The sequence below is a fragment of the Netta rufina genome (genome assembly GCF_964035555.1).
Source record: "Netta rufina genome assembly, chromosome: Z".
NCBI classification, from domain to species: Eukaryota; Metazoa; Chordata; class Aves; order Anseriformes; family Anatidae; genus Netta; species Netta rufina.
Window position 1 is genome coordinate 47457562 of NC_140126.1, and position 13910 is coordinate 47471471.

At 49.5% G+C, this 13910-nt stretch overlaps 1 protein-coding gene across 1 annotated transcript; it reads left to right on the forward strand.

Annotated features, from left to right (window-relative positions):
* Positions 1 to 1324: 1324 nt before the first annotated feature.
* Positions 1325 to 5011, forward strand: KLF4 (KLF transcription factor 4). The gene is given in 9 exon segments (XM_084305690.1): positions 1325 to 1555; positions 1668 to 1956; positions 1959 to 2382; positions 2384 to 2506; positions 2508 to 2536; positions 2539 to 2573; positions 2575 to 2617; positions 2729 to 2893; positions 4395 to 5011. Coding segments are annotated over 9 exon segments (1380 nt in total). The 5' UTR covers positions 1325 to 1459; the 3' UTR covers positions 4571 to 5011.
* The last annotated feature ends 8899 nt before the right edge of the window (positions 5012 to 13910 follow it).

The window sequence follows — 13910 nt, forward strand, 5'->3', positions numbered from 1 at the left end:
TTTTTTATTATTTATTTTTATTAATGATTTTTTATTATTGATTTTTTATTATTGAATTTTTTATTATTGATTTTTTTATTATTGATATTATCATTGTGGTTGTTGTTATATCTGTTTGTTTGTTTATTTATTTGTTTTTAACGCCGACGGTCTGCAGCGTTGCCCCCGCACGGAGCCGCGGGCTGCGGGACGGGGGGTCCCGGGCGGGAGGTGCTGTGGGAAAGGGGAGGGAGGGGGAAGGAAATTTGGGGATTAAAGAAAGAGAGGTGAAGGGAGGAGGGGATGGGGGAAGGGGAAAAGGGGGAAATGGGATGGGAAGGGAGGGGGAAGGGAAAGGGAAAAGGAAAATAAAAAGGGAAAGGGAGGAAAAAAAGGGGAAGGGAAGGGAAGGGAAGGGAAGGGAAGGGAAGGGAAGGGAAGGGAAGGGAAGGGAAGGGAAGGGAAGGGAAGGGAAGGGAAGGGAAGGGAAGGGAAGGGCTATTTAACTATTTTATTTTAATTTATTGTTTTTAAAAATATTTTAACTTATTTTATTTTAACTTATTTTACTTTATTTTACTTTAACTTATTTTATTACTTTATTTTACTTTATATTTTTATTTTTTTTCACTTTACCCAATTTCACCCAACTCCATCTGTTACGCTATCCTATGCCATGCAGCTCCATCCCGTCCCGTCCCGTCCCGTCCCGTGCCACCCCCGTCCCGTCTCTCCCCGTTCCCCCCTCCGCCCGGGGCGCGCTCCCGCGGCCCATCCCTCCCGGCGGGAGCGCGCACTCCCCCCCCCCCCCCCGCTCACCCCCCTCCCCCCCCGCCGAAGGTGCGCGAGACCCCGCGGCGCGCGGGCATCCCCGGCTCCCCCCCCCTCTCCGCGCGCTGACGTCAGCGCCCCTCCTGCGTCACGCACCCAGCCGCGCGCACCAGGCGGGGCGGGGCGGGGCGGGGCGGGGCGGGGCGAAGCGCGAGCTCCCGCCCCCCCCTCCCCCGTTTCCCGCCTCCTCCTCCTCCTTCCCCCCCCCTTCCCGCTCTCCCCACGTGTCAGTTTGTTTTCGCCGTCGCCACGGCAACGGTGGGCGGGGCTGGCGCGAGGTGAGGTTATAAAAGGGGCGGCGGCGGCGGGCCGCGGGCAGTGCCGAGCGGGGCGCGGCGGGCGGCGGGCGGCGGCTGCGGAGCGCGGCGCAGCGCGGCCCCTCCCTCCCTGCCTCCCCTCCCCTCCCTACTCTCCCCCTCTCCTCCGACACCGGTTCCCCCATGGCCGCGGCTCCCCGGGCAGCACCACCAGCACCAGCAGCAGCAGCAGCACCCCCCCGCTCCGCCCTGCCGCTGCCCCGCCGCCCCGCCTCCGCCGCCTGACGCCCGCGGTGCGGAGCGGAGCGGAGCGGTGCGGTGCGGAGCGGAGCCCCCGGAGCGGAGCGGAGCGGAGCCGTGCTGCGGGCAGGCGGGCGGGCAGCGGGTGCGCGATGGCGCTGAGCGGCACGCTCCTCCCCTCCATCGCCACCTTCGCGGCGGGCGCCGCGGGCCGCGAGAAGGCGCCGCGGCCGGCGGGACCCGGCAACGTGAGTATCGGCGGGGCGGGGGCGCGGCGCCGGCGCCGGTGTGGTTATCGCGGGGTGTTGGTGGCGGTGGCGGTGTCGGAGCGGGGTCTGAGCCGTGCCCGTGTCCCCGCAGCGCTGGCGGGAGGAGCTGTCGCAGCTGAAGCGCCCGGCGCTGCCGGCCCGTCCCGTGGAGGCGCCGCCGCCGCCGCCGTCGGAGCTGGAGGCGGCCGCCGCTGCCCTGGGTCCCCGCCGCGACGCCGAGGAGTTCAACGAGCTGCTGGACTTCGACTTCATCCTCTCCAACTCGCTCATGCACCAGGAGCCCGCCGCCGCCGCCGCCGTGGTGGTGGCACCCGCAGCAGCAGCAGCAGCAGCAGGAGCAGCAGCCCCGGCCCCCGCCGCCAGCCCCTGCCCCGCCGGGCCTCGCGCGGGGCCTACCCGCTGCCCCGCGCCGAGCCCGGCGGCCTCCTCTACGGCGGGGCCGGCAGCCGCGATGGGGCTCCTGCCGCCGCCGGCCCGGCCGCCGCCCCCTTCAACCTGGCCGACATCACCGACGTGTCGCCCTCCGGAGGCTTCGTGGCCGAGCTGATGCGGCCCGAGCTGGACCCGGTGTACCTGCCGGCCCCCGCCGCCGCCCTGCCGCCGCTGGGCAGCCTGCAGGGCAAGTTCGTGGTGAAGGCCGTGGGCGACTACAGCCACCCGGGGCTCAGCCCCAAGAGCGGCCCCCCGACGGCCCCGCCGCCCGGCACCGAGGGACCCGCGGCGCCCCCCTACAGCCCCCTGCCGCGGATGTGCCCCAAAATCAAGCAGGAGGCCACCCCGCCCTGCACGCTGGCCCCGCCGCCGCCGCACGGGGAGCGGCCCCCGAGGAGCCCCCCAGCACGACTTCGCCATGGGCCGCCTGCTGCCCGCCCGGACTACGCCTTCGCTGGGTCCCGAGGAGATGCTGAGCAGCAGGGACTGTCTCCCCGCCGCCCGGGCTGAGCCACCCGCCGCTGCCGCTGCCCCGGGGTACCCCCCAGCCCCTGGCTACCCTGCCTTTCCTGCCCGAGCAGCTGCCCCCCAGCACACTCCAGTACCAAGGTGAGTCCCCGCACCTGCCTCCTCGCCCTCGGCGGCGGGTGTGCCATGTGCCCACGCCGGCACCGGGCACCGGCCGTGGTGGTGCTCACTCTGCACCTTCCCTGCCTCTAGAGCTGATGCCGCCGGGGAGCTGCCTGCCCGAGGAGACCAAGCCAAAGAGGGGACGCCGATCGTGGCCTAGGAAAAGGACGGCCACGCACACCTGTGACTACGCGGGCTGCGGCAAAACCTACACCAAGAGCTCGCATCTCAAGGCGCATCTGAGAACCCACACAGGTGAGACCCTGCGTGGGGTCACCGGGCTGCTGGGGCATGGGGCGAGCCCCCACGGACAGCAGAAAGGGGGCAGACAGGAGGGGAGCCAAAAGTAGCGAGCCCTAACCTTTCTCTGCTGGGTTTCTGGGCGCTTTTCTTCTCCCCTTGGCTACGTTCAGTCCTGTGCAATCTTTGCTTACTGGCTCTGTGTTTCACTTAATGGTGCAGAATGACTCAGATGTGGGAGAGGGTGGGTTTCTTGCCGAGGCAAAGTTTGTTGCTCTTCTCTTGCTGTGTGTCTGGCTAATTAGCAGGTAGTTGGAAGTCAGTTGGGATTTGTTGCTGTAGATGTTGTTGGCCCACTTCAGAGGAAGGAGCAGCCCTCTCTCTAAGATTCTGCTTTCTTTGTTCGTGGTTAAGTGCTTCGTACACAACCCTCTTGTCTTGGCTTGCTCTGGTTCAAGGGCTCCTGTAGCTGACGGTGCCTTTAGCTATAACTCACCGGAGCCTTGACACCTTTGCGAGCTGCCGTTCCCTTTCTGAGCCCAACAGTGACAGGCTCCGTGCAGCTGTGTTGGTGGCACTGCCGGGAGTGCCTCACCTACGTGTAGGAGTGTATCTGCTCCAGGGTTATAGCACCAAAGAGACGGGGTTGAACAGCTCGCTGGTGACTGCTAGAATTCGGATAAAATCTGCCAAAGTGCACATCTGAGCTCGAGTTCAAACTTCAGCCTTACAGCTGAATGCCATATTGCAATAGCTGAGCTTGTGAAAGCAGGTACATCATGCGCAGTTTCGCCAGTGCAGGCATTCCGTAACAGCGGTTAAATAACCTGGAAATTTGCATAATTTAAATCCCGGGATTGTGAGTTTGATTCAAAACTTTCTCCCGAAGAGGAGGTGGGAAAGGGAGAAACAACAGCTTAGTGGTCAGGCTACGTGTTCGGCTAACGGCAGCGGGAAGAAAAATTGGTCAAGTGAACAGTTTTTCCTGCCCATCCCGAGACTGCCAGCGTGGTCTCCGGGAGGTGCAGGACTGAGTTCGTAATTGTCAGGGAAGTTTGTCTTGCAGTCAACAGCAGTTTCACTGTTGTGAAGACTGAAAGATTGAGCTCTTAATCGAGCTGAGCTAATGAAAACAGTTTCCAACTGGTTTTAATTGAGACCTACAATTATCTAAATGCATTATTTTTATTTTTTTTGCTGAGCTATTTCTGGTTGATATTTGATTGTGTAACGTTAGCCAGCAAAAACACAGTCTTAACTCAACGCCTGTGTTCTAAAGCCTCATGTACAAAACAGACTTTAGTGAAGATTTCAGTGGTGTTCATGCTGTACAATTCCTGTAATGTCTTGAAAAGACTGTTAGTCTGCTTGTAGTTTGCTTACAACTCCTTCAAGAACTTTGTTGCTTTTTGATACTTTTTCTGTTTTCCTCTTGAAAGTCAGGTGTTAGCAGTGGAGTGGAAACAAAGGTAGCCACAAATAAACCTTGCTGACATGTTGTTTCTGTTTTTGAAAGGTGAGAAACCTTATCACTGTGACTGGGAAGGCTGTGGATGGAAGTTTGCCCGATCCGATGAACTTACTCGTCACTACCGAAAACACACGGGCCACCGCCCTTTCCAGTGCCAGCGGTGTGACAGAGCGTTTTCCAGGTCGGATCACCTCGCCTTACACATGAAGAGGCACTTTTAATTGGAAGCAGTGGATCTTTCCCCAACTGCCTTAGAGATTCAGTATTTTACAGCACAAGGACTGTCTTCCGCAAGAAGGGGAGAACCCAGCTTAAGCACTACACAGAATCAAGGTGAAGTCTTCCAAAGAGTGGAAAGAGGGATAATTGCATATAGACATTGCAACTTTTTTTTTTATATATATATATATATATACATTTAAAAGAAAACCAAAAACATTGGGGTCAATGACTGGATCTTCTATCATTCCATTTGTAAATCCAACTTGAATTATTTCCGGACTACAAAATGCCAAGGAGTGACTGGAAGTCACGGATATCAGGGTTAAACAGACTGTGTGTAGTTCGGAGGGTGGGGATATTACACAGGGAAATGACATTCCCTTAAATTTTCTTTCAATGCAATATTAGATGTAAATGTCATCTTGTACTTTCCTTTTTTTCCTTCTAAAAGCCATTACGATGTTAGAAGAGGAGGAAAAATTCAGGTACAGAGTTATGTTTTAAAAGCCTATTTCATGGTGCTTAGTGACTGTTGGTTTTAGAGGTACCAAAAACAGGAAGCCAAAGTTCTCAAACTGCTGCATATCTGACAAGGAAATATTTTTGTCTTCCGATCGCCAATTATGACCTAAATCAGGTAAATAATCCTGGTTTATCTTTTTTTTTTTTTAAAGAAAATAACTTTATGCAGACAGTCTGTAATGCACTGTGGTTTCGATGTGCAATAGTTTGTACAATGGTTTATTCCCAAATATGCCTTAAGCAGAACAAATGTTTTCTATATAGTTCTTTACATAATAAATATGTAATATAAATTTAAGCAAACTTCTATTTTGTATATTTGTAAACTACGAAGTAAAAAAAAAAAAGAACATTTTGGAGTTTGTATTTTGCATATTCAAGCGGAAAATAAGTTTTAAATAAACCTATAATATTTTATCTGAATGGCTTTTGTAATTTTCTTCTGTGCATGGATATGTCCAAAGAAAGCTTAGGTCTTTGTTAGTAGTTGAGTTTCCCAAGGCAGAGGGGGTGGTGAGGGCTTGTAGCCTCAGGACTCTGGAAGAGGTAGGATAGATAAGTGCAGTTCTGATTAAAAAAACACATCTGAGGAAAAAAAAATGTGTATTTTTTTGTTGCACATACTGAAGTGCCACTTACCAGCATCATGAAACATAAATTTTAAGGTAACAGTTACCTGTTAGAGGACATGTCCATTTGGCACGTTAGACTTCGCATATACAAATATAACAAATTTTAAAAATTTTTAGTGGTCTTTTCCGCATGTAAGACTTCTAGCTTCATTTTCTTGGGTTTCTTAGATAAGCTTGTACAATTCCTCTGACTTTCAAGTGAATGAACAAGGATCAGCTGAGTAACATAGTGAAGACTAAGCATGAATTAAGGAATAACATGCATGCATAAAACACCTTTAAACAATAAACTACATGCAGTCTCATTTAATTTGAAGCCTGCTCTGTCCTGGAAATTCAATAAGCCAACAGTATGTGAAGAGCCAAAATTCCTGTAGGAGTCCTGGTATACATATGTAACTTGGGAATGTTGACCATGCAGAATCTAGATGCACATTCGGGATGTGTTGCTGCCAGTTCTCCAGTGTACCTCCAGCTGCACTTGCTTTTCTGCAGTCAATGCAGTGAGCCCATTGCATGGCTTGGGTAGTTAGCGCTTTTGTTGTAGTTGTCCTTAGGGACCTCATTGCTCTATTTTCTTTACAAACATGTAGCAATAAGATGATTTCAACATGAATACTTGCTGAATAGGACATGCTTTTCTAACTACTCTTTGTAAAGAGAAGGAAGAAGTGATTCTTCTCCCTCTATTTTAAAATGTACGTCAGCCAGGAATCCGTGTGTGTATATATATAATGCTGAATAAAGCTGACCATGGAAAATAGATTACAGGCAAGAGCCATTCCTATTTTTTCAGCAGTTAAAGCAGGAGCTGTAATATCAACTTCTTGTTCCACATGTCCCATTAAATTCCACATTTTCTTGTGTTCTTTGTGTAGTGACTGGCACCTTTTCTTTCTAAAGCTATCTAAGTCCCACAGCGATGCTGAAACTATTTCTCACCCCTTATCTCCTAGGCAGGCTTTCTTCACCTGGAGCTATCTTAGTTGGTTTGGTTCGTAGGTAACATGGGGAACAGGGAATGTCTTGTTTGGTTTGCAAATATCAGCTATTTAAAGTTATGAGTCATCCTGAAGCTTTTTTTTTATGTGGAAACTTAAAAACAGTAATTTCTGACATTTTTCTGTTGCTTTGGATGTGGGTCCCGGAGAAGGTATCCAAGGTCAGTGTTGTAGCTGACCTGGAGTGTTCTGTCTCTAACGCTGGTACACACTTGGGTAGCCGTAGGATCACCTTTGTAGTACTGCTGTTCAGCATGTCCTAAATCTGTGCAAGGTTTATGTCCTAACACATCCATATGTACTGAAATCAGCAGGTTTCATCTGAGAAACTTGTTGGGTTCTTTTTGTTTTGTTTTTGTGTTCCCCGTGTGCTGTCATTATAAAACCTTAGGAATTTTATAAGGTGCTCTAGCATTTACTAATCTGTATCTGTTAATGCCAACTTCAGTTTCTCTTTGATGGTTTTATAGACCCTAGGTTTATAGTTGCACAAACAATAGTGTTCTTGAAATGGGGCTTTGTTCTCTTCTCCCACATGACTTTTTTTTTCCTCCTGTTCCTAACTAAGCTGTCCTCATGTATGACTTTCTTTCCAGAGCTAAACAGATGCAGTTGTAGCTTGGTATTTAAAAAGAAATGCTGCTGTTCCTTTAACCATTTCCAAAATGCTATTCCTATACTTTCAGGACAGGAGCCAACAGTCAATTTTTGCTGCACAGTATGCAGCCCAGGAGAGGCAGTGCTTGTTCTTAAGGAGGTCTCTGGGGGAAATACTGAAACGAGCAGTCGTACCAGTTGTGCTCTGCTCGCATAGGTAGAGCTACAAATAGCACGTCCTGTTCGCCACCTGCTTCATTGTGCCTGTCCTCATGGAACTGCACTTAGGTGCAAGAACATAAATGGATGCAGTGGAGCAACACATAAATCAAAAGCCATATCTAGTAAAGCGCATGTAAAACACCAAGCAGTCTTGTAAGGGTGTCTTGAAAAACGGGATTTGTTTAGCATTACTAAAGTTATATTCATGTGTTGCTCTGCTCAGGCTTGGGCGTCTGGAAGCTGGGTTTATTAGGGGTGGCCTCTCTGACATAGGGTGAGCACCTCCGGAGCTGCCCCGGAGCATGACTTTAGCTATGGAAGGGAAAAGCTCCCCGGGCAGAGAATGATCTCTGCAGTCAAGCTGCAGCCATCCTTAATTCTACTCACCCCTCGCCCAAATCTCTCTCCTGAGCACGTTTAACGTGTGAAGATGGAGCTGTTTTAAACAAGATGACACACGTCTGCCTACCGGGTGCCAAGTGTTCAAAAGTGGCATCGGAACAAAAACCTGCTCAGAGCCGCAGCGCTCCTGTGCACTTGTCTGCTGCACACTGCGGGGCTGGAAGCTTCGTGTGCTTCAGACTTGTTTGCTGCATGCAACCTGGCACAAATGCCTTCAGCTTTCCCCTGTCACATGGAGCTGTGCTTTGAAAAGAGTTGCTTTTCCCCCCATGGAGCTACCAACCCCTGCCACTGCTGAAGTCAACTGCGAATCTCGCAGGGATTTGTATTAAGCTGATATGAATCAGTGAATTTCATTCCCCTTCTCTTTAATAAGGGGAGATCAGAGACTCCTGCGGTTAATCACCCCGAGTGCTAACGGTTCGACTGAATTAGTTTACACAGGTTTCCTATGGGAGTGTGCTAGGCGTTAGAGCTAGCCTGCTCCCATTGAAGTCGCTGGCAAGCGCTTTAACGGCATCTGAGCACAAGAATTTCCAAATTAAACCCATTGCATACTGTGTTCCTTCCTGGGCTTTCCTCCTCCCTGGGTCCAACCCGATTGTGTCAGCTAAGGCACAAATGAGGAGCAGGGGAACATGTTGCAAATGTGTACAGCTTGCATAGATCGATACTCATGATGCTTGCTTGGGTCTGGATGCGGTAGGAGCGCTTGCTGGAGGAATAGCAGAAGGCACAGTGATCGAAACTCGCTTGGAGAGGAAGAGGAGCACCACCACCACGAACAACAACAGCACGTGTTGACCTGTACTTGCCAGGAAAGCTGCCCGGATTACGTATCAGTGTGTAGGATCAGTGGGTATATCTTTGGAGACCGAGGAGAGCAGTATGTACATACAAGAGGAGAAGGCCCATCATTCACCGAAATTTAATTGAGGTCACATTGGCTTCGAGCCACAGGGTAACACACCCACATTCCCCTGTCTGCAGTACACCTGGATGACTCACGTTTCGTTGTCTGCCCTCCTCTCCCGTGGTGAATTACCGGGGGACGTTTCCATTACCGCTGAGGGCCTTGCCACCGAGTGCAGAAGTCGTCTCTGCGGCATGGAAGTGGGTGGTGGTGGTGGTTCCGCAGCCTTGTTCTCCACCCTGGCTGCAGATAGGTATCTGTTAGACTCCTTTTCACCTTTGGATGCTTACCTGTGAGCCCTCGGGGCTGGAACCTTAATTGTGTGAAAGACAGGAGGGGAAAAAGTGGGTTGTACTTTATGAATGTTTGTTCTATATTTAGAGTATGAGTGCCCTAGGTTTTACGGAAGATGAGTGGCCATAGCAGCTGCTCCTGAGAGGTACCTGGAAGCTGTACCTTTTTCCTTCAGTGATGCTTTCTGAACTCTGGAAATTGTGGATGCATTTGTAACAGAGACAGTCATTTTCACAGGTCACAAACATTGTGACACGTTTGTTAACAAGAAGTTAAAACACCGAGCTCCTTTCACTCACGAGCTTGTATGAGCAGAAGCATAATCATGTGCTGCTATCACCTCAGCAATCTTGCTGCAACTCTAAAAAAAGTTTTGCATGGTTTTACTCAGGGTACAGCGTGCTTGTTTATCAAGCACAAGCTAAGGCTTGCTTAAATCTTGCCATTCAAGTTCTCTGCTATTACACTTTCCGTCTTTATTCAACAAAATGATAGAGCTGCCCTGTACCGGTTGGCTGAAGACCCTTCATTTTAGAAACATATATCCCGCAGTTGTCTAGAAGGATTTCCCCCACTGTCCACAACATCACACTGCCAGCACAGAAAATTTATTTACTGGACACTTCCCTGATGGAGTGTGATGTCCGTGGGCATACATCCTTGTGTCAGTGCCTTCGTGGCTGGTAGGAGCACAGCGTAGGGTCTGCTTCATCCTCCCACCCCTGGAAAGCCAGGGAAGGATAATTGGCAGTGCTGGCTCAGGGAAGCAGGCTTGGAGTTGCCACGTGGAAAAACTTGTCTCCCCAGGCTTTTGCCACCTGCCCGCCTGTGCCTGCCATGTGCTTCCTGCCATGTGGAGGAGACGTTGCTCACACATAGACAAAAGCATTTCTCGAGGTTCCTGATCAAGTTTGATGTGCACACTGGGCTGCTGGGAGGGCGCCATGGGCGTCAGTGCTGTTTGATGTCCAGATTCCTGCTAGGATATTCCAGCAGAATGGTCTCCTTGGGGCCTAGCGTCCGTCATCGTTATGTTCCCCTTTTCTGATAAAATGAACATTGTACGTTAATATGTTGATAAACTACTGGGGCAACACTGACGGCGATTACTGAAGCGTGTTGGAATTCACTTTCTAAGCTCTGGATGAGATCTTGTTCTGTGTTTAGGCTCCAAACATACTGAGTCAATAATGCAGTTGGCTACTCAAGGAGGCTACCCAAAGGGAAGTGTTTGTCTTTGCACTGGGATGCACTAGGTTTGGCTGTCCTTTCCCAGTTCCTGCATCACACTATTTCAGCAACAGGCTCCCCCCGCCCGACGAGGAATGGCCAAGTTTGTTGGCTGTGCAATGGGTTATTATTCGTGTTACCAAATATCGAGAAGTTTTCCAGCAGAAAGCAAAATATTTCACTGCTTTCAGCCTTCCTGCCTCCCCAGTAATTGCTCGTGCTCTCTTCAGCCTTAGAGAATATTATAATGTTCCTGTCACCTGTCAAAGATGTTTTACTACCTTCCTTCTGTAAACACCTTCTAGCCAACATTTGCTTTGACAAAGTTCCCATGTTCACAATGTAAAACTTACTGGCAAGGCTTCGTATGCAAAGAGACTAGCTCACTAATTGCTATGGTCGGGGCAATGGGTTCCCTCTATCCCTGTTGTCGAGGAGCAGAGGGCAGAGCGGTGCCCAGCCAAGCCTGGCCGCGGGCATCCTGCCTCAGCCGCTGGCCAGAAACCTAACAGTGAGACCAGGTTACCCTGGCAGGGACACGTCAGGGGTAACCCCTCCTTGCTCTCCCCGGAAAATTCCCTCCCTAGCCACGATGATTACAGGTTTGTTCAGGCTCAGAAGCTTGAGAACCGTAGATCCCTGTCAACCCTGTGTTTGCTTTGCACTACTTGCTGTTGTAGCTCCGCAGATTCTACTTAATAAATATTTGATCCCCTCTGGTGCCGTGCTGAGCTCCTGGCTTCAGAGAGCCTTTGTGGCAAGCAGTTTCACAGTTATGTGCTAGCCTAAAAATAAAGGTGGGGGTAGAGGAGAAGAAAGTATTTCCTTCCTTCAGTTTCTGAGGCTGCCACCTTCCAGATTCCTACCATTTCCTCTTTTCTACGTTCTGCAAGCACGAGAGAGGGAAAGGATGTATGCTTCTGCTCTCAATCATCCCTGATTTTGTTGTTTACTGCCAAAGGCTGGAAACATTCAGCTTCAGTTGTACTTTTTAATGAATTTGGGAAGAGAAAGTAAATACAAACTTTTTACATATGTGCATTTTTACATATGGATGAGTTCATCTCGTCTACTGTACACTGGAAGAGTGCCAGGAGAAATTAGCCTAATATGATATTTCAGTCAATATTTAAAAGATGTTTTGGCTTATTTTTTTTTTTTTTTTTAATCACCAGGACATCTGATAAGCCCTCATCCATCGGTGTTTTCTTGTTTAAGGCTGAGCAATTCTTCACATTTTATTCAAAGTAAAGCAAACAAACAAACAACCTCCCCCTCCTCCCCCCCCCCAACATACCCCCACACCCCCTCACACACACTTTTCATAATTTTCTTTAGGTCTTTGAATCTTTGCAAGATGTGATACCATTGGTTAAAACATCTCCCGCCTCATGTACCCACACATCCACATGGGCTTGAATAACTCATTATTTACTTACACACATTTATTACTAAGGCATTGTTAGTAATTCTTGGGTTTGTCTATTTGCTCTCATTTATTGTTACGTGGAAAGGGAAGCTGCAGTGTTCATTGGTGCATATCTAACCTTTCTGATATTAACTCCAGCTTTTTCTCTGGTTTATATTTCCAGTACCCTTTTTTTTCTGCATGTCTTTCCCTGTTGTGTCCTGGATTTTGAGGAGTAAGTGTCAAAAAAGTAGTTTCCCTTCGTACTAGGTATTGAAATCCACTCCAGGTGACAGAATGAGCTTTCTAAGAAGTGATCAAGGTGAATCGTAGCTGTCTGGGAATCCGACTGCCTCATTAGCAAACCAAATTCTGATGGTTACAGGTAAATCCCCTTGGTGGGATGAGGTTTTGGTTTATGCTGATTTGGGGCTAAGCAAATGAACCACATAGGCAAATCCGAAGCATTATAAAAATAGGCAGCACTTTGAAAAAGTTTAAGATCTGAATCTTCAGGGTCCAAAATTGGAAGCTATGTGTGAATGAGGTAAAGGAGTGCGGGAGGAGAGGTATCAGGGTATAGAGAGCAGAGGAACGATTCGTGTATTGCCCAAACCACTGGGTAAGTCAGAGGTTTTTTCTGGCTGGCTTCACCCAGCATTTTGCTCTGTGCTAAACATAAGATGACAGAGTTTACATTTAATAACTTCGCCCAAGTTAGTCATTTGAATAAGTATTGACCGTCCATGGACACATCTCCCTAGGGAGCACAGCAGCACACAAGGCAGAAAAGGGAGCTCTCCATCCACTTTGTGTATGTCGTTCAGAAAACCTGAGGCACAAATTTCCTCCAGCACAGGGAAGGAAGTCACTCTGCAGATTGCTCGGTCCCCTGCCCCAGTCTGCTGCTTTGCACTGGAAGCGATGTGGCAGCAGAAAGACAAACCTCCCGAGACGAATGCAGCGACACTCTGCCCGCATTGCCATCCGTCTCTCTTTTTGGAGGCGGACAAACAGCGAGCGCTCAGCAAGATGCTGGTGGCTGGCAGCACGCAGGGTGCTGGGGACAAGGCTCCTGAGAGAAGGATGTGAAAACAGAAGAGGGGTGGGAGGAAGAAAATTTGCAGACAGGCGAAATGGTTCGGCAGTGCTAGAGGGTATAATGGAGCGACAGCTGTTCTGATTTCCTCCCCCTTCGTATATAAATGAATCAAAACCAGAGCTGTTTTGAGTTGGAGCAGATGATGATTCTTTGAAGTGCACTGGGTCTGCTGTTGTTGTTCCAGCTCTCATCTTTTTCTTTCTCTCTCTCTCTCTGCATTTTGCCTTGCCAGTTTAGTGCAAGGGAATTTGCAGTTGTGCTGCCGAGCCAAGATAATGCTTTTGTTTGGGAGTCAGAGCTTTCACTTCACGGCTGGGTGTTGTTCACAAAGAGCCAGCCCTTGGCGTCCCGTGGATTATGTGAAGTGACAAAACGCATTGCTGGACAGAGGAATCGAGACGAAGGGCTCGAAAACATGAGCAGAGAAATCGGAAATCTGGTAGGAAGGGGGCCTCACTCGGCAGCTTGGCAGGTGCTCCCCGTGTCTGCTGGATGCAGAGAAAAAGCCAGTCACACGTTCAAGCCCCTGTAGGGCTTCATCTTGTTCTCTTTGTTGCAGTGAGGAAATCGTATAACATGGACAGGATTTTCAACTTGGGGTGTGTGTGAAAGCTCAGATTTTTCTTCGAATTCAAATGACATAAAAGTTCAAGAGGTTCCCAGTGCTCTGGATCCTCATTACTTAGTATGCACAAACAAGTTCTCAGGTGGTGAGGATTCACAGAGGCAGCAGGAAGGAGAGACTGGAGAATGCAAATAAAGACGTGCCCACCTTGTGATCCTTGGGGGTGACGGGAGGAACGAGTCCAAAAGAGAACTGGATCCTAAAATCACAGTGTCAAAAAGAGGCTGTGGTGAGCTTTTGTTTCTCTAAAGTGATGGACTGTACAAAACTGCAGGCAGGTTTCTTTGTTTGGTTTGGTTTTGTTGGGTGTTTCTCTGAGTGAGTGTGTGTTGGTTTTGTTGTTGTTGGGTGTTTTGTTTTTTTTTTTTTTTTTTTTTGTTTTGGTTTTGTG